The following is a 25,946-nucleotide window of genomic DNA, read 5'->3' on the forward strand; positions in this document are numbered from 1 at the left end:
CAGGAGGCTGATGGATCCGGATGGTTTCCTGAGAGCTCTTGGGGTTTTTCCTGTCACCTCGGCAGGCGATTCTATTGAAGCTCTGGCTGACCTCTGGAATGGGGAAATGGCCAGGGCAGTGGACATGATCGCTCCTGAGCGTCCCCTCTCACGGAATGGAGCCAAACCAGCCCCCTGGTTTACCAGGGAGCTGATGGTGATGAAACGAATGAGACAGAGACTAGAGCGACGTTGGCGGAAGACTCAGAGCGAGTCTGACCGAACACGGGCTAGAGCCTATCTGAAGGTCTACTCCGTGGCAGTGCAGGCAGCAAAGAAATTCTTCTCAGCCACCATTGTGTCTGCAGGGAGCCGACCAGCAGAGCTGTTTCGAGTGGTCAGGGGTCTCCTATATTCTGGCCCCCGAGAGGGTGATATAGACCACTCATCAGCCTGCTGTCAAGAATTTGCACGGCACTTCGCAGACAAAATCGTTCAGATTCGTTCCGACTTCAATGCTATAGTTGATACAGGCTCAATGGATGTAACTTTGGCTCCTGCTTGTCCAATAATAATGGATTCTTTTCAACTTGTACAACCAGAGGATGTGGACAGGATCCTTGGAGAGGTGAGGCCCACCACATGTCTGTTAGACCCTTGTCCTTCCTGGCTTATTAAAAGTGCCAGAGGGGGCCTGGCCGAGTGGGTGAATGAAGTGGTCAATGCCTCCCTACAACAACGCAGAGTTCCAATGTGCCTAAAGGAGGCAGTTGTAAGGCCTTTGCTGAAAAAGCCCTCCCTGGACTCTATTATGGATAATTATCGGCCAGTGTCTAATATCCCATTTCTGGGCAAGGTAATAGAGCATGTGGTGGCCTCCCAACTACAGGGATTCCTGGATGAAACGGAGTATCTAGATCCATTTCAGTCTGGTTTCAGACCAGGTTATGGGACGGAGATGGCTTTGGTCGCCTTGGTAGATGACCTACGCAGAGAACTGGACAGGGGGAGTGTGTCCCTGTTGGTTCTGTTGGAACTCTCAGCGGCTTTCGATACTATCGACCATGGTATCCTTCTGGGTCGCCTTGCCGGGATGGGACTTGGGGGCACTGTTTTATGATGGCTCCGTTCCTTCCTGGAGGGGCGAACCCAGAAGGTGGTGCTGGAGGATTCCTGTTCGACTCCTGGGCCATTGGCCTGTGGGGTCCCTCAGGGTTCAGTTTTGACCCCCATGCTATTTAATATCTACATGAAACTGCTGGGAGAGGTTTTCCGGAGGTTTGGGGTTCGGTGCCATCAGTATGCAGATGACACCCAACTCTACTTCTCCTTTCCACCTAATTCCAAGGAAACTGTCTCGGTTCTAAACCAGTGTCTGATAGCGGTGGTGGACTGGATGAGGGTGAACAAGCTGAAGCTTAATCCAGACAAGACAGAGGTGCTCCTAGTCAATCGAAAGGCGGATCAGGAAATAGGGGTTCAGCCTGTGCTGGATGGGGTTACACTCCCCCTGAAGATGCAGGTTTGCAGTTTGGGTGTGCTCCTGGACTCAGCCTTAAACCTGGAGGCCCAGGTTTCTGCGGTAGCCAGGAATGCTTTTGCAGTTAAGACTAGTGCGCCAACTGCGCCCGTTCCTGGAGTCGTCTGATCTGGCTACGGTGACACATGCCTTAGGTACATCCCGCTTAGACTACTGTAACGCGCTCTACGTGGGGCTACCTTGGAAGACTGTTCAGAAACTTCAGTTGGTGCAACGAGCTGCAGCCAGAATGTTAACTGGGGCTGGTTACAGCGATCATACAACTCCCCTGCTGCAACAGCTCCACTGGGTGCCAGTCTGTTTCTGGACACAATTCAAAGTGCTGGTTATGACCTATAAAGCCCTATACGGCTTAGGTCCAGGCTATTTGTCAGACCGTATCTCCCTATATGAACCTGCCCGGGCCCTGAGATCTTCAGGAGAGACCCTTCTCACGATCCCAACACCTTCACAAGTGCGACTGGTGGGGACACATGATAGGGCCTTTTCGGTGGCTGCCCCTAGGCTCTGGAACTCCCTCCCTAGGGAGGCAAGAATGGCCTCCTCTGTGCAGTCCTTCCACCGACAGCTAAATACTTTTTTCTTCCGGAAGGCCTTGGGAACTGAAGGCTTTAAGGGTAGCGATTGAAGAGGGTGCTGTATGTTATTGTTTTACTTGTAGGCTCCTAAACTGGGTTGCAGTATTTTAAGTGTAATTAATTGGTTTTAACATCTTAATAGTTTAATCCTGTTTTAATGCTGATTTTATATGTTTATATGTTTTACATTTTTATAGGCTCTTAATGATATGTACTTATTTTTATCTGGAAGCCGCCTTGAGTTCCAGTTTGGAAAAAGGGCGGGGTATAAATAAAGATGATAATGATAATAATAATAATAATAATGTATTAAAGGGGAAGGAGGAGATCTCTCACTGTGGTACAGAGCTGCCACTCTTACTGGCTTCCAATCTCTGCCCACAGAATTCCCCTAGATCAGGGATGGGGAGCTTGTGTCACTTCAGATGTTCTTGGACTTCCCATGAGCCTCAGCCACCAGGGCCAATGATCAGGGGTGACCGGAATTATAGACTGCTTCGTGTTTGCTGAGGAGCGGGGGCTCAGAATTTGACTAATCTATAAAAATATGTAGAGGGTTATGAAGAAACATATTTATTATTTGATTTATATCCCGCCCTTCCTCCCAGCAGAAGCCCAGAAACTTGAGAATACAACCATCTGAAATGATGGTGGAAAACAGCAGTCTGAAGTAATTTTTTACAACAAAAGATTAATCTGTCAGTGAATGACATGGCAGCATGCAATATTTTGCTGCTGCTATTGTTTTTATCTGTTCTTCAGGTGCTACAACAATTTAAAAATACAACACTAAAAAATAGTTCAAACAGATTACAATCAAGAGAATAGGATGGGTCCTAAAATCTGTATTTCATGTTACAAAGGTCAGGGTAAAGAGGCGTCTCTTCAGCATATGACAAAAACTACATAAATATGCCAGATGCGTCTCTGTGGGGAAGGAATTCCACAACCCAGGAGCTGCCACAGAAAATACCTTCTCCTCTGCTGCCACCCCCAAACTTCTGAGGGTGGTGCAACTACTCTTGTCATCAAGATGCTTCTCCCAAGTTCAACCGTTAGGACAAGCCTTTGTCTTCTTTATGGTAGCCCTTTTAGGCACTTTGTTAAATCTCTATGATCAATACCCAGTTCCTTCAATCTTGACTCACAGAACTTGGTTTTTCATATGGCTGACTATAATCACTGTGGTCTTCTGAAATAGTGGCACCCAGAACTCTACACATTACTGCAAATGAAATCTGGCTAGTGGAACTATTATTTCTTGTGAGGTAGACATTTTTCTTTCTATTAATGCAGCCTAAAAAAAAATCACATTAGCATGATTCATGTATAGTTTGTGATAGACTATAATCTAACAAAATCCTTTTTGCATGTACTGCTGCCAATCCAGGTACCTATACCTGTGCATCTAAGTTCCTTTGGTATCCAAGATGCAGTTCACCTGGACCTAAAGACCTAATTAATTTAAACAAAGCCACGTATTTCCTGACCAACTCCTTATCAATTTTGAACTGCAGTCCTGAGTCCTCATCAGTTATGTTACTTATGCAAGGCTGCACACTTCTTTGGGAGAAGACTATGAACACTTTCATCTTTGTCTCGGGAGGGGAGGGAAGTGCTCTGAAAACAGGGGCTGTTCTTTCTAACCCCGTGTCATGGTCAGATCAGTATCTGCTGAATATGGACCTCTCAATGCCGCACACCCTCCGCAGGGGACAAGGACCTATTAGGATGGTCCGCCCCAGGCGCCTGATGGATCCTCAAGGATTCCTGACTGCGCTGGGAGACTTGGAGCCTGCTGAAGGACGCCCGGTCGAAGCCCTGGTGATGGAGTGGAATAGGGAGATCACTAGGGCAGTAGACAGGGTGGCTCCGAAACGTCCTCTCCCCCTGAATAGAGCTCAGATAGCACCCTGGTATACACCGCGGTTGTGGAGTCTGAGACAGGAGGTAAGATGACTAGAGCGCCAGTGGCGGAAATCTCGCTCTGAAGACGATCGGACACTGGTTAGAGCAGCAATAGCCGCCTACCAGGTGGCAACAAAGAGGAAATTCTTTGCTGCCTCTATTGCATCGGCAGAGTGTTGTCCCAGGAGGTCGTTTCAAGTGGTCCGAAGCCTGGTCGGTCCAGTTGCTCAGGAACCCATGGAGCATTCTAAAGCCTCTTGTGACATATTTGCCAAACACTTTGCCGATAAAATTGAGCGCCTGAAGAGCATGATTCCGCACGCCATGGATACAGGAAGCGAGCTAGAGTCGGCCAGTTGCATCCCGGTCTGGTGGGATCGTTTTCAGCCTCTTCTTTCTGAGGAAGTGGACAAGGTGCTCTCTACTGTGAAGCCAACCACCTGTCTGCTGGATCCTTGTCCCTCATGGCTCATTATGAGCTGCAAAGAGAGGCTGAGCGAAGGGATCAAGGCAGTGGTAAATGCATCCTTGGAAGAGGGTGCAATGCCATCAGCCCTCAAGGAGGCAGTAATAAAGCCCATCTTGAAAAACCCCTCCTTGGATCCCCAAGAGTTAAATAACTTTCGCCCAGTCTCTAATTTACCATTCTTGGGCAAGGTTGAGCGAGTGGTGGCCAAACAGTTACAGACACACTTGAATGAAGCAGATTATCTAGATCCATTCCAATCGGGCTTCAGGACTGGACATGGAACTGAAACAGCCTTGGTCGCCCTGGTGGATGATATGAGGAGGGTGTTGGATAGAGGAGAATATACTTTCCTAGTCCTCCTGGATCTCTCAGCAGCTTTCGATACCGTCGACCACGGTATCCTTTTGGATCGCCTGGAGGGATTAGGAATTGGGGGCACCGTTTTACGATGGCTCCATTCCTATCTCTCAGACAGGCACCAACGGTGGCATTGGGGGATGAGGTTTCAGACCCTTGGCCTCTCAATTGTGGAGTGCCACAGGGTTCTATCCTCTCCCCCATGCTATTCAACATCTATGTGAAGCCGCTGGGGGCCATCATCAGGAGATTTGGGCTGAAGTGTCACCAGTATGTGGATGACACTCAGCTATCTCTCTCGTTTAAATCCTCACCAGAATTGGCTGTGGACACCATGTCCAAGTGCCTGGACTCCGTAAGTGAATGGATGGGAAGAAATAGGCTGAAACTGAACCCCGACAAGACTGAGGTGTTGCTCGTGGGGGACAAGAGAAGGTTGGGAGATATGGACCTGGTGTTTAATGGGGTAAAATTGCCCCTGAAAGACCAGGTCCGCAGCCTTGGGGTCATTCTTGACTCCCAGCTGTCCATCGAGGCTCAGGTTTCGGCAGTGAGCTGGGCGGCTTGGTATCAGCTTCATTATTTTATTTATTTTATTTATTTGTTTCATTTATAGACCGCCCATAGCGAGTGGCTCTCTGGACGGTGTACAAAAAGGTTAAAATACAAAATATCAACAATAAAATCAGACAACAAACAATAAACACAAGCAGCAACTAAAGAAAAAAATAAAAAATAAAAAAATTAAATTATAACATAAACGTTTAAAATGCCTGGGAGCATAGCCAGGTCTTAACCTGGCGCCGAAAAGATAGAAGCGTAGGCGCCAGGCGTATTTCTTCGGGGAGGCTGTTCCACAGTTCGGGGGCCACTACAGAAAAGGCCCTAGATCGAGTAACTGTCCTCCGGGCTTCTCGATGGGTTGGTACCCGGAGGAGGGCCTTAGATGCTGAGCGAAGTGACCAGGTAGGTTCATAGCGGGAGAGGCGTTCCACAAGATATTGCGGTTCCACACCGTGTAAGGCTTTATAGGTCAAAACCAGCACCTTGAATCTGGCTCGGAAACAAATAGGTAGCCAGTGCAAACGGGCCAGAACAGGTGTTATATGTGCTGACCGGCTGGTCCTCGTCAGCAGTCTGGCTGCTGCGTTTTGCACTAGCTGAAGCTTCCGAACTGTCTTCAAGGGCAGCCCTACGTAGAGCGCATTACAGTAATCCAGCCTAGAAGTTACCAGAGCATGAACTGAGGCGAGGTCATCCCTGTCCAGACAGGGGCGTAGCTGGGCTACCAACTGAAGGTGGTAGAACGCATTCCTTGCCACCGAGGCCACTTGCGCCTCAAGAGACAAGGAAGGATCGAAAAGAACCCCCAGACTACGAACCTGTTCCTTCAAGGGGAGTGTGACCCCATCTAGAACAGGGTGAACATCCACCATGTGGGCAGGGAAGGCACTCACCAACAGTGTCTCAGTCTTGTCTGGACTGAGTCTCAGTTTATTAGCTCTCATCCAGTCCATTATCGCGGACAGGCAATGATTCAGCACATCCACAGACTCACCTGTAGAAGATGAAAAGGAGAAATAGAGCTGCGTGTCATCAGCGTACTGGTGTCAACGCACTCCAAAACTCCTGATGACGGCACCCAGAGGCTGCATGTAGATGTTAAAAAGCATGGGGGACAAAATCCACCCCTGAGGGACTCCACAATGGAGAGTCCAAGGTGTCGAGCAATGTTCCCCAAGTACTACCTTCTGGCGACGATCCGCCAAGTAGGAGCGGAACCACTGCCAAGCAGTGCCTCCAACTCCCAACTCCGCGAGTCTCCCCAGAAGGATACCATGGTCGATGGTATCAAACGCCGCTGAGAGATCAAGGAGAATCAACAGAGTCACACTCCCTCTGTCCCTCTCCCGACAGAGGTCATCGTACAGGGCGACCAAGGCTGTTTCAGTGCCAAAACCAGGCCTAAAACCGGATTGAAACGGATCCAGATAATCGGTCTCATCCAAGAGCACCTGGAGCTGATTGGCAACCACCCGCTCCAGAACCTTGCCCAAAAAGGGGATATTTGCCACCGGTCTATAATTGTTCAAGTTATCTGGGTCTAAGGAAGGTTTCTTCAAAAGAGGTCTCACTACTGCCTCCTTGAGGCTACTAGGGACTACTCCCTCACTCAAGGAGGCATTTATCACTTCCTTGGCCCAGCCGGTGGTACCAGTCCTGCTAGCCTTGACCAGCCAAGATGGACAAGGATCTAGAGCAGACGCGGTCGCCCGCACCATTCCAAGCACCTTGTCCACTTCCTCAAGCTGCACCAACTGAAACTCATCCAATAATGAATACTGATACGGAGGCTGCAACCCTACCTTCCTGCCCATCTGGTCCCACGGGTGATACATGCTCTGGTCTCCTCCTGCTTAGACTACTGTAATGCACTCTACGTGGGGTTGCCCTTGAAAACGGTCCGGAAATTACAGCTGATACAGAATGCGGCGGCACGTTTGATTAAGAACAGCCGTCGCCGTGATCATATAACTCCGGTGTTAGTAGATCTACACTGGTTACCAGTTGTCTACCGGGCCCAATTCAAGGTGTTGGTGTTGACCTTTAAAGCCCTATTTGGTTTCGGCCCAGTTTATCTAAAGGAGCGCCTCCAGCATCACCAATCATGCCGCCCGACAAGATCAGCCACACAAGACCTTCTCTCGGTCCCACCAGTTAAAACAGCTAGGCTGGTGCGGACCAGAGAGAGGGCATTTTCGATTGTGGCCCCCACCCTCTGGAATTCCCTTCCTTTCGATCTTCGTCATGCCCCCTCCCTGATAAGTTTCCGCCGGGCCTTGAAGACCTGGCTGTTCAGGCAGGCCTATGGGACTTTTGGGATGGGTTAGCTTTTAATATTGCTTAGTTTAATTATTGAATGTGGTTTTTGGTTTTATATTGTATTTTATTATGTCAGTGTACGTCGCCTAGAGCGACCGTTAATTCGGCCAGATAGGCGACTCATAAATAAATTTTTATTATATTATTATTATTTCTCTTTGCTATCCACTAACATTTCACCATCCTTCTGAACAATTGGCTACTATTTCCTTTGAATATGTCTGAAAGCATAGCATGAATAGCTGAAAATTGAACATTTTGTCACATCTTGTCCCTCTCCAAGATAAGTAGAAATAATCTGACAGAGAAAAAATGACTCCATTTTCACATGTTCCAGTTAAGTCTTTTTGAGCTATTCTTAAGCTGATGAAAAAGTATGAACAAAATAGTTCGCAAGAATAATTGATTTTATTCTCTTAATCCAATTAGTATTAAATATGCACAAAGAATGAGACTCCTTTTAGATGTTTCCATCTCAATGGCAGCAAAGGCAGAACTGAGGAAGCTTCCCTATATTTATGATGCTTTTCTGCATCATGCATCTTGTTAATATTTCCATTTACCATTGCACTAAGGAGCACAGTATATAGATACTTAAAAAGGTCAGAAACGTATGAGTGGTGACTATGACACAATCAAAGTTATGGGTTATATCCAACTAAGTCCTACTCAGAGTAGACCCACTGAAATTAACAGCCCCAAGTTAGTCATATCAATGGGTCTACTCTAAGTAGGACCAGCATTGAACACAACCTTATGCCTATGCTGCAAAGCACAGCATGCGGCAAGGGAAATATAATCAAGCTTATTGAGAATCCTGGATTTCATTAAAAGCAAGTTTCCAACTCTGAAGATATGCTTGAAAGTGTGTGGGCTATGCCTGTGGAAACCTCAGAACCCAGAGGTGGCTGAATAAAATTTCCAGTGATTGGGCCAGGGCTTCAGTGTCTGCAGAACTTGACATCCAGTCAATGAAGCCATCCTCCCAGCCAGTTGCACCTGCCCCAAACATGACATCATATGCAGATACAAAGGAATAAATTGAGAGCATGCATTCCAATTGTCCCTCTGCAAGTGGGGTTTGCATTCAGCATATTTTGAATTTGGCAAATACAAGCTCCAATGGGATTAGTTCCACTCAGGAGCACCTGAGTGGAGCTGATCCCTGCTGAAAGTGAGGCTTGTATTCAGCACTGAAACTTTCAGCAGAAATTTTTGCAGCTGCAGCTTAAATTCAAGCCAGGTCTGCAAAGAAAGAATGTGGATTGTACTTAAGAGTGCACTCCTGAGTCTACCTTTGAAGATGAATCAGGTGATAGACAGGCAGGTGGCCCTATGCACCTGTCAAAAGTGGCCTACAGAAGGTGGTCCAGTTCAGGATCTAACCCAGCCTTTCCCAACTAGTGGGCCACCAGATGTTGTTGGACCACAATTCCCATCTTTCCTGACCACTGGCAATGCTGTCTGAGGCTGATGGGAGTTGTGGTCCAGCAACACCTGGTGGCCCACTAGTTGGGAAATGGACCATTGGTCTCACCTGAAGGGTGATTTTCATATGAGGACGGACATCACTGCGGGTCTTAGCTCCACCTATTGTGTGAAGGCAAGAATGTTTTTGAAGTCAAGACTAGGAGCGTCAAGCTCCTCCCACTCTCCAGTTCATTCGCGAGTGTATAGAAAAAAGTCTAAAAATACAAGAACAGGGCCAACAGGCCTGCCAACAGGAAAATAACATGCATAATAACATGACTCAACATAGCGATATAACAGAACTAGCAGTCTTGACTTCACTAGTAACTTTAAATACAATAGCATAACAGTAATATATAACATCTTAGTAAAATATCTATACATCCTCCAACTGGGAGGGTCGTGATGTCCGTCCTCATATTAAAATCACCCTTCAGGTGAGACCAATGGTCCATTTTCCATATGATGCCGGCCATCACTGCGGGATGTACCAAAGCAGCCCATAATAGGGAGGGACCACCCACATGCTAATCGACATTAAGAACCTGTTGCAACACTCGTCTGCCAAAAGAGGCATCGGCAGAGGCATAACAATCTATTTTATAACGCCTTATAAACGAGTGTGGGGTAGACCAAACAGCAGCCCTGCAAATATCAGCAACAGGAGCATTAGTGGCAAAAGCAGCCGAAGTGGCAGCTGACCTAGTAGAATGAGCTGTTATACTAGCTGGAACTGGCAGCTTAAGGGACTCATATGCTGAGGTAATACAGGCCCTTAACCAACGGGATAAGGTAGAATTGGATACTTTATGCCCCATAGACCTTGGATGAAAGGATACAAACAGAGACTCCGTTCGTCGAATCTCCTGGGTCCTAGACAAGTAGGTCTTGAGAGCCCTCCGAACATCCAACGAATGCCAAGCCTTCTCTAGAGGATGAGTGGGGTTCGGGCAAAACAAAGGTAGTACTATGTCCTGATTGCAATGGAAAACTGAATTGACCTTGGGACGGAAGGATCAGTTTTCAGCACAACAGGGTCCTTGTGAAAAACACAGAGATGGCGGGCCGAAGACAATGCGCCCAGTTCCGAAACTCGTCTGGCAGAAGTGATTGCGATCAGGAACAAGACCTTGAAGGACAGTAGACGTAAAGGCACAGTCCTAAGGGGTTCAAACGGAGGGCGTTGTAAAGCTTGTAGGACCTTGGACAGACTCCATGAGGGAAAACAGTGAACTACGGCCGGTGAACGTAAAGCAGTGCCTCTGAGGAAGCGTTTAATGAACGGATGTGAGGAAATAGGGGCTCCAGGAGAAGACACTGAGAGAATGGACGACAGAGTGGACGTATGTCGACGTAGAGTGTTGGGTCTGAGTCCCATCATAAAGCCACTATGGAGATATTGAAGCACCTGATGTATAGTGGCCTGGGATGGATCGCAGTGGTGAGACTGGCACCACTTGGAGAAAGCTACCCAAGTGTGTTGATAAATGCGGGTGGTAGATGGTCGTCTCGAGGCCAAGATAATGTCAGTAACAGCGTCAGACAGGCGAGCCGACTTCAAATGTCCCCGTTCAAACGCCACGCTGTTAGATTGAGCCAAGTGGGGTCCTGATGCCATACTGGACCCTGGGATAGAAGATCTGGCCAGACTGGTAGTGTCCAAGGATCCATCACTGACATTGCAAGAAGATCCGAGAACCACGGTCGGCGTGGCCAATATGGTGCTATCAGAACCAACTGTGCCCTCTTGCTCCGCGCCTTTCGCAAAGTTTTGGGTAATAGCGGTATGGGAGGGAAGGCGTACAAAAGACCGTCTGGCCACGGTATGGACAGAGCATCCACTGCTTCCGCTGTTGTGTCCAGGTATCGAGCAAAGTACCTAGGAAACTGGCAATTGCGACTGGAAGCAAACAGGTCGATTGAAAGGACGCCGAACCGATGCTGGAGACGATGGAAAATGGTCGGATGAAGTTTCCATTCTCCCGGAAAGACCTGTTGTCTGCTGAGCCAGTCTGCTGTCACATTCCAAATCCCTCTGAGATGCTCTGCTTTTAGGGATTGTAGATGTTGTTCTGCCCAGACGAAGATGAGGGAAGCTAGGTCCTGCAGAGGTGCCCCCCTGTCTGTTCAAATGTGATTTTACACACGTGTTGTCCGTTCAAATGAGGACATGGTCCAAAGGGAACAGAGACTGAAAATGAAGTAGAGCTAGGTGGACCGCCTTGAGCTCCAGCCAATTGATGTTCTGAGTCTGCTCTGCTGTGGACCAAACTCCCTGAACATACTGGGAGTTGCAGTGTGCTCCCCAGCCGATGAGACTGGCATCCGTGGTGACAACAGTCCTGCAAGGTTCTCTGAATGGAGTGCCTCTGGAAAGATGTTGGACCCTCGTCCACCAGCGGAATGAAAGGCGCAGTGTGGGGCTCAGAGGAACTGTGCGATGATTGGAGTTGGCAATGTCCTGTTGAAAAGGCAACAAAGCCCACTGAAGGTGGCGAGAGTGGGCTCGAGCCCATGGCACAATGTGGATGGTAGAGATGAACATTCCGAGCGCCCTGGCTAGAAGCATGACATCTGCGGTTGTTTGTTGCATCAAACACCTCGCGATGTTTGTTATGGCAGTTATGTGATCTGGAGACAGAAACACCATCGCCTGCAGGGTGTCCAACATAGCCCCTAGATGTAGTAGGCATTGGGTCGGTTGAAGATGGCTTTTGTCGAAGTTGACAAGCCAGCCGTAGGCCTGCAAAACATTGAGGGTGAACGTTAAATGGCGATGAGCCAGCTCCTCAGAGCTTGCCCGTATTAAAATATCGTCCAGATATGGGTAGAGATGGACCCCTTGAATCCGGAGGTAAGCCACTAAGGTGAGAAGCACTTTGGTAAAAACTCACGGGGCAGAGGAGAGGCCGAACGGCATCGCTCTATATTGGAAGTGCTGGGGGCCAAAAGCAAACCGAAGGAACTTTCTGTGGGCTATGCAAATGGGCACATGGAGATACGCTTCCTTTAGGTCGATAGAAACCAGGAAGTCTCCTTCTTGCAGGCTTTCAGTAAGAGTGGAGTGGAGGGATTCCATTTTGAATCTGCGGTATGTTACAAATCGGTTGACGAATTTGAGGTCCAATACTGCCCTCCATGACAAATCTCGTTTGGGCACAGCAAATAGGAGGGAGTACACCCCTTCCGACCTCTCTGTTGTAGGGACTGGCTCTATCACTGCTATGTCCAAGAAGTGATGTATGGCTGTCTGCATGGCCGGCTCCCTGGGGCAAGGAGATGGATGGAATTTGTCTGGTGGAGTCGCCCAAAACTCTATTGCATAGCTAGAACAAAAAAGGTCCCTGATCCAGGCGACCTTAGTCAGATGCAGCCACTGGTCTCCAAACATAAGCAGTCTGCCACCAACAGGTAGAGCATTAGTACTGTTTGCGCTGGTGAGACCCTCCCCTATATGAGGACGATGAGGTACCTCTGCACCCTTGGTACTGACCTCTGCCCTGGAAACATCGGTTCCAGGTTCCCCTGGAAGAACTGGAATCATATGATCGGAAGTCGCAGCCTCGTCCTCCTGGCCGCGTTCCTCGAAAGGGCTGGTTAGTGCGGAAGGGGGGAAATCGCCTGAAAGGCCTATGTTTGATGTTCTTGACAGTGGCCAAAACCGGTTTGTGAGCGTCTTTGGGATCAACCAGCACTGCCTTTAGAGCTTCCTCGCCGAAGAGCAGAGATCCGGAGTAAGGTGCCCTAGAAAGATTCACTCTGGACGTAGAATCAGCCTGCCAGTGGCGAAGCCAGAGGGTCCGTCGAGCGACTATCTGAGCCGTCATGGTTCATGCCCCCAGTTGTGTGGCATCCAAAGTGGCATCAGGTACAAACGCCGCTGTCTTACGCAACTTTATCAGTGACCTTCTGAGAGCAGTAGGATCAGGGTTAGGATCCTCTAGAAGAACATTGCTGCCCTGGAGAAGACGGAAGCTGATGCGGAGGCTCGCATAGAAAAAGCAGTGGCGTCGTGATTTTTGTGGAGAGAAAAGTCTAATCTTCGCTCAGTAGCGTCCTTGAGTTGGGATTCTCCTTCCCTAGGCAAAAGAGATCACGAAACTAGGCTAGCGATTGGCTCATCTATGCCGGGAACGGCCAGCTTGGTGGCAAAGTCAGGAGCTAGAGAGTAAAGTTTGTCAGCCAGGTTCTTGAAGCGGCGAGTTTGGAATGGATGAGACCATTCTTCAGTGGCCAGTTTAGCGATGGGATCCAGCACCGGGATGTAATGCTCAGTAGGTGCAGGGGATTTGAGGACCCTGGCTCCTTTAATAGCTGGAGCGGCAGCTGTTGGGGGCGCAGCTTGGAGACCAAGGGTGTTAACTACCCTGCGAGCTAGAGGTTGATAATCTGAGGCATTAAACAAGCGATACGATGTATCCTCCTCATGTTCCGAAGAGTCACTCCATTCGTCGCCTTCGGCCTGATCAGCAAAAGGTGACTCCTCCCCATATGAAGTGTCATCAATACATCTGGCTCTAGCTACATCAAAAGGATTTGGGGAGCAGGAAGGATTTGCCTCATGACCTACATATTGGCCCATAGTGTGTTGAGGTATGACGGGAACTTGTGGTGGTGACTGCATTTGAGTAAAAAATGACAGCATGCCTTGAAGTTGAGAAAGAAACTCATGAGACAGCTGCAGCCCCGTTGAAGCAGATGGTTGTGCCTGAATAGGTGGCTCAGTGGGCTGTGACGTAGGATAAGCCCTGGGCGGCAATATGGGAGGGGGCTGGTTAACTGTTGACTGAGTAGGAAAGCCAGCAAAGTCCTCCTCGTCGTCGGAAGAAGCAGTGGGGGAATGAAAGGTATCTGTTAGCTGTTCCTGAACTGCTGTGGTGGGGGTCGGGACAGAAGCATAGCGTGGACGCTTGGGTTTGCTGTGGCTGGAAAGGTGTTTAGTTTTAGCCAGTGCTTTGGTATGCTTAGTCTTAGTTGCCTTAGATGGTTGTGGCTTGGCTGTCTGAGACATGTCTGGCTGTTCCGCCATCTTATATTCACTATGGGTGCAGTACACGGCCGCAGAGGGGGCAGAATGTAGAGACCCGAACAGGCTCAGTACACGACCACAGAGGGGGTAGAATGCACTGGCAGATGGCGAAGTACACGGCCACAGAGGGGGCAGAATGTACTGTGCTGGTATTCAGGTACACGGCCACACAGGGGGCAGAATGTACGGTTCAACTCGTGCAGATTATCACAGTCTCAGCATACGTTCACGAGTGGGGCAGAATGTACAGTGCAGGCAATCAGGTACACGGCCACGGATGGGGCAGAATGTACAGTTCAACTTGTGCAGATTATCAGTCTCAGCACACGGCCACGGATGGGGCAGAATGTACAGTTCAACTTGTGCGCAGTATGAATAGTTTTAGCACACAGCCACAGCAGAGTATAGTTGAAAACAGTTTAGATCACAGCCACAGCCTGAAGAGACAGCCACAGAAGCACAGTGCAGACAGCGTAGATCACAGTCACAGACTTGTGATGCAGCCACAGAAGCAATGAGCAGCAGCAATAGTCGTGTGGGAAAATAGCCCTTGTATATCTACAGGGTCCTAACTGCCCCACACATACAGGGAGCCCTGGTAGCCTGGTATTTGTTAGTACAGGAGAGGGAAAAGGGACAAATAAAATGGCGCCCGGGGCAGGCGCGGGGAAAAAAACAATCGAAAATGGCGGACAATGAAGGAGCAATGGCGGACTGAGGTACACCAGCTAGTGCTGCAGCAGCGGGGCCGATAAGTGAAATCGCAGCGCAGAAATTCAGTCAGGCAGCGGCTAGGGAGAAAACGCAGCTGCTAAGGCAGCAGTAGGAAGCAGCCGCAGCCGCCGTCTGCAAAGACTGTCGCGGCGTGGAATGCAAGGCAGCGAGGCTCAAGGCAGTCCAACGGATAAAAACTGCTGAAAAGAGAGCCGCAGTCGCCGGCTCTTGAGGGGATATTCCAAAAAAGCTACCGCCGTGAGGAGAGAAGCCTCGGCAGACCCCGGGAAGGAATTTATTTAAACAGCCAGGTACGGGAGGGAAGATGTCACAAGAGGAGGCTCCAGGAGAAGGCTGAGGTCGGAACGAAACGAGGCAAGCGGCGGGTAACGGCGGGAGCTGCAGCCGCAAGCTCCCGCTGGAAATAGAGAGAACCGCAGCCGCGATCTCTCTGAAGGCCGTTGGGCGAACGACTGGGGAAATAAAGGGCCCGGGCAAGGGAGAACCCCCCCCCAAGGTAATTCCCCAGGAATATACAAGACAACATTAGATACAAGACAGAGGGAAGGGAAAACACTCGGTAAACACACACATCCACCCCGTCAGACAAATACAGCGACAAAAAACACAGAAACTTAGCTAAAGCTATGCTATAGAATTTCAAACTTGCGCGGACGAAGGCAAGAATGAACTCGAGAGTGGGAGGAGCCTGACGCTCCTAGTCTTGACTTCAAAAACATTCTTGCCTTCGCACGATAGGTGGAGCTAAGACCCGCAGTGATGGCCGGCCTCATATGAAAAAGGCTGATCTAACCCACTCAGCCAGACACATGAACGAAACACACTGGTGTAAATCCAATGTTATTGGTGGAATGGATTTTCATAACTTAAGATTCTGCTGGTAGATACGCAACACTTTTTTGGTTAACTGACAAGAGCTTTCCTGATTTCTATGACAGAATGGAAAGGCCTTCAATGACTGATTACCTAGAGGTAGCTGTGTTAATTGATTGCAATGTGGTTCTAGAGGCAATACCATGAGTGGAACAGGGTGACTCTTAGTTCAGTGATAATGTTCCACTTATTATAAAAAATATACTGTAGTCTCAGAGCTGTTTAGTTCTGATGAACTGAAGTCAAATTGTCTTTCTAATAAAATTTTAAAATACCAAAGTTTATATTTTGTATACTTTTCTGAATTTGAGTATTCCCATATAATGAAATATCTACCGGTCCAGTTTGTTCGTCTGTCCATTAGTAACACACCAACACATAAGAGATGTTCAATGCGAAGTTATCAAAATATTGCTAGTTACATTCCAAATATAAATATGCATAGTTTTCTTCTGCACAATATGAAGTATTTAAAACTTTTTTCTCTTCATTGCCTTCCAGTCTCCTTCCTGCTGAGCAAGACTCCTGAAGAGTTGTTTCACTTTTCTTTTTCTTTCCGAATCCCTGAAAATTAAAATAAAACCAAACCTTTATTTCGGAACTACATCCCCAATGAAAGACTGAAAGGTATATGCAACCTTTGTTGCGGTTTTTAACTGAACTGGAAGATGTAAGAAATCCTGACTCATTACCTATAGCTTTCAAACTTTATGCCAGGTGTGGGGAACCTGTGGCCCTCCAGATGTTGCTGAACTGGAACCCCATCATCCCTGTCAATACTTGCTGAAGCTAATGGGAGCTGTAGTTCAGCAACACCTGGAGGACCAAATATCCCCCCCCCACCAACTAAATTTATGTTTTTTCTGACCATCAAAGGTTTCTGGTTTTCAAACCATCCCAGGTTTTCAGAATTCATAACAGCAGGTGGCTCTTCACAGAGAAGGGGAAAAAAATCCCTACCAGAGATCAAAGTATACTCCACACAGTACATATCTTCTTAGCTATGATGATCAGCCTTGATTCAGAATGCAAAGGAACCTCATATTAATACTTGAGTGAAATGCAGAGAACAAACTGTGTAAAGCCTTCAAACTCTTTGTATTTCAACACTAAAACCAATGCAATAGAAGTTAACACTTAGGCAACATTCTTAGGCAAGGTAGTTGAGCGGGTGGTGGCTAAACAGTTGCAAGCACACTTGGAAGAAGCGGATTATCTGGATCCATTTCAATCGGGCTTCAGACTGGGACATGGGACTGAAACAGCCTTGGTCGCCTTGGTAAATGATATGAGGAGGGCGTGGGATAGAGGCGAAGGCACCTTCCTTGTCCTCCTCGATCTCTCAGCGGCTTTTGATACCGTCGACCACCCTATCCTCTTCGACCGCCTGCAGAGGTTAGGTATTGGGAGCACTGTATTGCAGTGGTTCCATTCCTTCCTCTCTGGGAGATACCAAAGAGTAGCATTGGAGGAGGAGGTTTCAGATCCCTGGCCCCTCACTTGTGGGGTGCCACAGGGTTCTATCCTTTCTCCAATGCTCTTTAACATCTATATAAAGCCGCTGGGAGCAATCATCAGGAGATTTGAGCTGCAATGTCATCAGTATGCGGATGACACGCAGCTCTATCTCTCATTTAAATCTTCACCAAGGTTGGCTGTGGAAACCCTGTCCAAGTGTCTGGAGTCGGTGAGTGGCTGGATGGGAAGGAATAAGTTGAAGCTGAATCCTGACAAAACCGAGGTGCTGTTTGTGGGAGACAAGGGAAGGCTGGGAGATAGAGACCTGGTGCTTAACGGGGTACGATTGCCCTTGAAAGACCAGGTCCGTATCCTGGGGGTCATTCTTGACTCCCAGCTGTCTATGGAGGCTCAAGTTTCAGCTGTGAGCCGGGCAGCTCTGTATCAACTCCATCTGATACGGAGGCTACGCCCCTACCTTCCCAATCATCTGCTCCCACCAGTGGTACATGCCCTGATCACCACTCGCCTAGACTACTGTAATGCGCTCTACGTGGGGGTTACCCTTGAAAACGGTTCGGAAGTTATAGCTGGTACAGAATGCAGCGGCGCGTCTGATTGCAGGCAGCCGCCGTAGAGATCACATCACTCCTGTGTTGAAGGAGTTGCATTGGTTACTGGTTGTGTACCGAACCCAATTCAAGGTGTTGGTTTTAACCTTTAATACCCTTTACGGTTGTGGCCCAGCCTATCTGAAGGAGCGCCTCCAGCATCGACAGGGATGCCGCTCAACAAGATCGACCTCAGAGGGCCTTCTCTGGATCCCACCAGTCAAAATAGCTAGGCTGGTGAGGACTCGAGAGAGGGCCTTCTCAATAATGGCCCCCACCCTCTGGAACTCTCTCCCAGGTGATCTACGCCATGCCCCGTCTATAATGAGCTTCCGCAGGACCCTGAAGACTTGGCTTTTTAGGCGGGCGTTTGAGATGGGCTAGTTTTTTACTGTGTTTGAATTTTAATTGTTTTATATACTGTTTTATCTTGTATGTCGCCCAGAGTGGCTGGACAACCAGCCAGATGGGCGACTAACAAATTTAATAATAAATAAATAAATAAATAAACACCTTACTGTGGTCTCAAGGACAACAAATATTCAACATAAACCAAATAGAATTAAAAGCAACTATGCATTACCTTTCCATGATTTCTGCAAGCTGCATTCTTGCAAGGAACTGGTTATCTCTGCGGATCTCACGAACCGCTCCCTTAAGTTCACGCCTGTGCTTATGAACTAGACGTTTTCGTTCCTGTTCTCTCTTATTGCTTTCTTGTTTTCTTCCAAATTCTAGGCTGAAATTAGAAAGTACATTGGGTTGTATTTAACTGATTCCTACTCAGAGTAGACCCATTGAAATTAATCATGTCTGTTAATTTCATGGGTCTCGTTAGCTCTGAGTAGGACTACCTTTAATTATCACCCATTCTCTCTCACACACACCTCTCTGCTGGATTTCATTTGTCAAGATCTCCTATACATGTTGGGCACACCATCATTCCCATTGCAAATTATTTTAATAAATTGACTATCTGCTCCATTCTTATATGGTTTAGACTATGTAAAGTTAAAAAAATGGAGCAGAAACATTTCTATATAATAAACAAACTATTACTTTTTATTTATTTACTTATTTACTTACTTACTTACTATTTGATTTATATCCTATCCTTCCTCCCAGTAGGAGCTCATACAGGAGCCCATTATCTATACAGCTTTTTCTGTTTATTGACAAAACTGCTGTGCAGTTAGGTGGCACAGCCCTTAAAAACACCTTTTACACGCTAGTAGGATAATCATCTGTAAATTAAAGGTATCGGAACAAGGTTACAGATATAAGCTGGTGATATGCAGCAGCAGCAGCGTCACAATGGTTTGCCATTTTCTTTCTTTATATAGCCTGTTTTAATAGCATCTAGTGAACTAACTCTCACAGTTTATTTCTTATTTACATAGGTGCTTATCTCATTATGTTAGCAAAGCACCTAAGGTACAAAAAGTCCCCCTAGTAAGTGCACATTTCAGAAAGACTTAAGGCAGATTGGTGCATTACCTTAACTGATGATGCTTTGTGGTCAGATCGTATGCCACATTGGCAGTACTGAAACAGAAACCACATGGGAAGGCAGATGTTCTTAATTCCTATGCCACCTGAGGCAAAATAATTGCTACCAGCCATGTAGTCCAAAGTTCCAACTAATGATTCAGGATAGGATGCAACCATGATGCAGACCTAATTTAAGAACTGGACTGTAGATAATTGGGCAGTATCCAAGCAATGTTAGTGTAAGGATTTCCTCTTGTGCTATGGGATTTCCCCCCTGCCCCATCCCCTCATATGCACCCAGCACCCTCCCCAAATTTGCTCTGGATGGTTGGAGAAAGCCCTAGAACAGATATAGGGTGGCAGTGGGTGGGAGTCCCATTGCACAAGTAGAAATTCTTGTGCTGCAGGGACTGCAACTAAGTGCTACTCTGGATTCAACCCTATGTCTCTAGCTGCTGTTCCTGTCCTCATTATCTGAATTAGTTTCAACTGGGACAGTCAGCCCTCAACAATGTGTACATAAACAGAACTGTCTATTCAACTTTTGAACTGAGTTTGTCATGGATACAAAGTGTCTAATTTTATTTGCAACCCAGGCAATCTACAAGCATTATCTTCAGCTGTATTTCTAAGAGCTAGAGATACTCACACTCTCACTATTTTAGGTGTAAAAAGCTTCAAAGGTACTGGTTTTTTCTTTTCACACACTAATGAACAACGTTGCCTTTGGTTCTTCAGCTGTTTCAGAACACTGTCACACAACTCCTGAAAATGCAAAGAAACTGAGTTAAAAAGGCAATTGAATAAAATCCAGTAAAAAAAATACACAGTTATAATATAGTTAACACACACTGATGTACCTAAGGCAGGAGTCAACAAACTTTTTGGACCGGGGGCACATTATGAATTTTGAGATAGTGCTGAGGACACCAGTTACAAAATGGCTACCATGAAGGGTATGGAATAGACACAACATTAGAAGGACTACAGTCATTGCTCCTCTTTCCCCTCCCTCCATGTAGGACAACCTTATGTTTGACCATGGGAAGTAGCTACAGCCTTTGGTCTTGATTGTGGAGATATAACTGTATCACAAGAACTCTGTTTTCCCCAATGCCAATCCCATACCAAAGCTTAGGCTGTGATACTGTACCAACATACTGGGGAGTAAGCCCTAGTAAACACAAAGAGCCTTACTTCTGAAGCAGACATGTATACCATTGTATTATAAATTAACTATACAATTAATTCTTAAAGAGTGCCTGAATAAGTGTCTGGTAAGCTATTTTGCAGTTTTCACATTTTGCATTTGCTATCTGAGGAAGGGATTCTTTAACAGTCTGGCAGTATTTGCATGAAAAAAAAACTTCTAGAAACTACCCGATTTCAGATGAATCCACCACAGGAAAGCTGCATCCTGGTTGCTAGAACGATAGTGGTGCATTTTGTTTCAAAATTTTATTTCTAGGAGGGCTAGACAATTGTCTAAAAATGAAAGCTCAGAGTCTGAGCTAATGAGGGCTTTGTGGGCACCATGATGCCTGTAGGTGCAGGGTTGATGACCCATAAGCTAAGGTTCAAAAAAGTGTTAGCAAAATTATATCTAGATTTCATTGCTTTGGGACTTTCTGGGATATTTTAAAGCTTCAATAAAATCAGCCTACTTTCTGGAGGATATAAAAGCAGCCTGTACAATGCCAATCTGAAAAGGGATTTATGGAGAGGTCAGAAAGCAGCATGGAAATCAATCTTAACATCTGTTCCTCATAAAATTGATGGAAAGCATGATTAAAAATAATGGGTTTATATCAGGTATTAGTCATAGAGTAGACCCATTCAAATTAATAGACATGACTAACTTAGGTCCATTAATTTCAATGGGACTACTCTAAGTAAAATGATGCAGAAAAGCTAGCATGGATTCTTCAAAAGGAACTTCTTCCTTGCCAAGCTTTTGGGCATCCTATAGCAGGATTGGGAAATTTACTTCCCCAACCTCCCAGCAGGCCAGGTTTGACAGGTGGGCAGGGGCTCCTAATGTCATAATGCTGTCAGGTTGCTCTCACAATGCTATCATTTTTGTCTACATGAAATCAAACTGTGTGTGCACAAGGCGTAACCTGAGAAGCCCCATGCACAGGACTCTGCATACACCACTCATCAACAGTGCCTGCAAACCTGCTTTCAGCACAGCCACATCTTTACCTGCCCCACACCTGGTGTTATAGATGTCAGGGGTAGGGCAGGTAGTTGTGGTTTGACTGAAATGGCCTCTCAGGTTCCCTTCCCCCATTCCAGAGTGTCACCAAACATGGCTGGAGAGATGAGGAAGATGTTAAATAGTTTTTGATCAAGTCTTTCAACAAAAGGTGCTGAAATAAACTTGGCAGTCATGGGATAAGAGATGGGCCCCCTTTAGGGATCAAGTAACTAGTTCTTGCAATGTAGGTAGTTGGGATTTGTACTGGAGTGTTATTTATTGTTCATAAACAATCTGGTGTTAGGAGAACAATGAGACAGTCAAGTCTGTGCATGTCACCCAATTGTTTAAGATGTGAACATTCGTGTAGACTACAATGTCCTCCAATCAGATCTCTCCAAACCTTGTGAATTGGAAACAAAATGGCAAGTGAGGTTCAATGTAATCAAGTGTAAAGTGATATAGACTGGGTCAAAAGGAGTAATGCCTCCAACAGTATGAGTGTGTCTGAGCTAGCAATGACTACCAGGAGAGACTTTTGGATTGTGGTAGGTACCTCAGGCAAATATCACTCTAGGGATTCATCATACTAGTTTTATATTAATCAGTGGTGCAGTGCATTTGGAATACTATGTAATGTTCTGGTTATCCCACCTCAAAAAGGGTATTGTATCAGAAGTAGAAAAAGTGTAGGTGAGGGCAATTCAAGTAGTCAAGAAGATGAAACACCTCCTTCTCAGAGGACAGGCTAAAGGGTTTGAAGTTTTAGCTGGTGGGGAAACAACTAAGGGGAAAGAGAGATGTACAGAAATTATACATGGTATAGAGAAAGTAGTATTTTTCCCTCTCATAGTACTAGAACAGCCTTTCCCAACTAGTGGGCCACCAGATGTTGTTGGACCACAACTCCCATCAGCCTCAGCCAGCATTGCCTATGGTCAGGAAAGATGGGAATTGTGGTCCAACAACATCTGGTGGCTCACTAGTTGGGAAAGGCTGCACTAGAACATAAGGTCCCACAATGAAATTGATAAGATTCAGGACAGACAAAAAAAGTCATTCACACAACACATAATTAACCAATGGAATTCACTGCCACATGATACAGTGATGGCCACTAGCTAAGATGTTTTGAACGGGATTAAACCAATTCACTGAGGATAGTTCTATAAAGCAACTATTAGACACAAAATAGTCTCCAAGTTTCAAAACAGATTGCCACGAAATGCTACTTGCTTTTGTATGTGTGAGGTCTCTCTCTTTCTCTGTAAATGGACCTTTGGTCTGACACAAACAGGGTACACAGATGTTTGGATAATATCAAAGCCCACAATTAAGGTTAGTTTACTTACTTGCTCTTAAGAGCTCTGTCAGTTTGCCATTCCTCATAGATAATTATTGAAATGATGAGTGAACGAAAGGACTTAGTGGACCATGTTGGAAGCTACCCCAAATGCTTCTATTGGGTAAACACCACATTTTTGCAAACTGCAATTTAGTGAGGTGGTAGCAAATGTTACCTGCAGATAGGTAGGATACCCCGTCACTGGCAAGTGCGCACTAAGGAGTATATGGATGGGCTGCATTATTTCATTGAAGGATGGAAGCGATCCATATAGAACTGCACATCTCTTAACCAGGTCCAGGCACAGGTCTAGACATGATAACCTGTAAAACAATGGTCACTAGTCATGTCAAAAGCTTAAATTACGTAAATATTTTGGTGAGCTGGCCCTACATATTTAAAGCAGAATTTAAACATAGTTGTAGCATCCACTCTTGCCCCACATTATATTGAGAAAAGGTGTAGTAAAATTACATGGAGAATGTTCCCAAAATGAGGAATTTTCTTCCACTCCAGAGTGTTGGAACAGGGAAGCAATTCTGCTGAGGGTTTCCCCAACCTATTGTAAAATCTTGAAGGGCTCAGTGCTCTGCCTTACCAGTAAAAGGGGGGAAAAAAGCACACTGCTTTTAAAATTCTGTTCTTTCTTCAAGGAGCACAGGGCAGCATACATTCTTTCCCAGGGCAAGCATACTCTCCCTGACATTTTAATTTCCATGCTAAAAGGTAGTGAATGGTCTATAGTCTTGTGGTGAGCTTCATGCCACTGAGTCCACTTAGGAACCTGACATATACTAAACTTTTTTTTATATACTAAACTGCACAATTGTATCAGGTCTGTTTGCTTTATTATTACATCTCACTCAACCACCCTAGGTCTTGGGGACTCTAAGTAGTAGTGAAGGATTGCCTGATCCCTGCTATAAAAGTTTGCATCTTCTCCATCTTTATCACTTGAACACCGAAGAGGTCAACAGAGAGGAGAAAGAGAGAGTGTGTGTACATGTGTTTCTCACCACACCTGAGGGCCCTAGGGAACAAGGAAGAAACTGCTCTAAGTAGTACCCTGTAGCCCTATTCCATGAGACTTCCTGCCCTCAATTCCTGCAACTGGCACAGAGTTTGACTAGATGAAATCTAAGGTCCTTCTAACTCTATGATTCTATGAACACCATGACTGAAGTTGTCATGGGTAGCTGCTATCTCTGCAGCAGTGGGAATTCATCTGCAGGCAACTTTTACTCCCCGAGTGCTAACATTACAAGGGTGCAGAATATGAAGGGACAGTCTTCTGATTTGCTTGATAGCAGGGGGCATCATACACAACACCCAGACAGGTTTGATAAACTGAGACATTTTGTCCACACTATGATTTTATGCCTGCTGTGAAAGCACCATAAAAGGCAGTTTTTATGCTAAATGTTCAAGCACTGGTTTCTGATTCAGCTAGAACACATTCTAAAATATTTGTGTGTGTATGGACCACTGTTTTGTGCTAAGTGACTCAAGATTTAGCAAATATTTAAGGACATTTGAATGTAAAGAAAGCTGGTCTATAAGGGTCGGATCCTTCAAAATATTTATACCTCACAAGTGCTGAGCCCACCAGCAATTGTTTCACAGTGTCAATGACTAATGTAGGCTAAGGATTTGATGCTACTCCCATAGAAACCATGTCAGGATAAAATATGAAGTATTGTTTATTTATCATAAAATCAAGATATATTCTAACATGTCCAAAGCATTTAATCACATGATGAGGAATCTGTGGCCTTCTAGATGTTCTTTGATTACAACTCCCATAATTCCTGACCACTGTCCATGCTGGCTTGAGCTCATGGAAGTATGAATACCTGAAGTTCCACATCCTAACTTATCCAAATGACCCAGAACACGTTAACTGGATTTCTTATATAATTTAATTTCCTGGCTTACCGAAGATGATTCATATCTGTTCTGTTATCTTTTGATCTAGTTATAATATGGAATGGAATATTTTGCTTTTGCCAGGTCTCTGCATCCCCTTTGTCACAGAGCACAAGTAAGTCTGAGAGTTTTCCTAGTGGTACAAAAGGGTACACCAAGGTGCAGCCTGGAAGAGAATATATGCAAAGATTAGTTTTAACTATCACTGAATATCCTAAGGTAAGGAGTAAAGATTTACACAATTCAAAATATAAAAAATTCTAAAAAAGTTGACAATATTAAGCAATGATGTAGGTTTTCCAAAAACACTCCTAAACGAGAAAATTTTCCAGTGCACTAAATCAACTAGTCTGTGATTTAGCACGATTGTATTTTGTGGACAAAATTACAAAAGAAACAAAAAGAAAAGGGTACTCCATGTGAATTTTAGAAGTTTGGGATATTTTATAGCTTTTCTGGTATCCAATAGTATAGGAATTGAAATACTGGATTAAAAAATAATTCAAAAGTACATACAAGCTACTTTAAATGTTACATTTAAACTAGTTCAAATCTTTATTTGGATTGGCAAACATAATTCAATAGCACGCACCTCCTCACGTTATTAACATTTTAAGAAAAAAAGGAAGACACTGAAATCTAACCTATTAATTTGAGCACACCTAATTTTTATAATATTTTGGCTTAAGGAGGAGCTGTGGATAAGGTTATAGTGGTGTCAACAATAAAACTGCTGTTCAAGAAGGGAAACAGTAGTTATGGGCTAAGGGTCTAAACATGGGGTGCTTGTTACCATCCAGGTAAACAAACTAGCATTTTTCTGATAGCCTACAACACTAATGAAATTAGTCAGCCATGCCAGTCACCAGAGATCAGCAGCTTCCATTGGATAAAAATCACCTTAAATATCTAAAATATGTAATGTTTGGGACTACAAATTTCATACTTTTTGCCCTATTTGAGCCCAAGAGGACTCAAACTGACCAGAAAAAAAATCTGTAACATAATTTTAGAAAGCATCACTGAAAAGATTCAGAACAAATGGTGCAAACTGTAAATAATAAGATTTTTTTTTTTTAGCTTTCACTTATGGA

The 25,946-nt window shown here is 45.7% G+C and overlaps 1 protein-coding gene across 1 annotated transcript in view; it reads right to left on the bottom strand.

Moving 5' to 3' along the window:
* Positions 1-16,286: 16,286 nt before the first annotated feature.
* The window catches only part of NOP14 (NOP14 nucleolar protein), a 43,416-nt gene continuing 33,756 nt past the window's right edge, over positions 16,287-25,946 (bottom strand). Inside the window, exons 14-18 of the mRNA XM_061584693.1 lie at positions 24,862-25,018; positions 23,102-23,249; positions 20,031-20,146; positions 18,474-18,629; positions 16,287-16,385 (exon numbers count right to left, since the gene is read on the bottom strand). Coding sequence (XP_061440677.1) covers positions 16,292-16,385; positions 18,474-18,629; positions 20,031-20,146; positions 23,102-23,249; positions 24,862-25,018 — 671 coding nt within the window. The 3' untranslated portion in view covers positions 16,287-16,291. The remainder of the gene's footprint in view (positions 16,386-18,473; positions 18,630-20,030; positions 20,147-23,101; positions 23,250-24,861; positions 25,019-25,946) is intronic.

The sequence above is a fragment of the Rhineura floridana genome, chromosome 9 (genome assembly GCF_030035675.1).
Source record: "Rhineura floridana isolate rRhiFlo1 chromosome 9, rRhiFlo1.hap2, whole genome shotgun sequence".
NCBI lineage: Eukaryota > Metazoa > Chordata > Lepidosauria > Squamata > Rhineuridae > Rhineura > Rhineura floridana.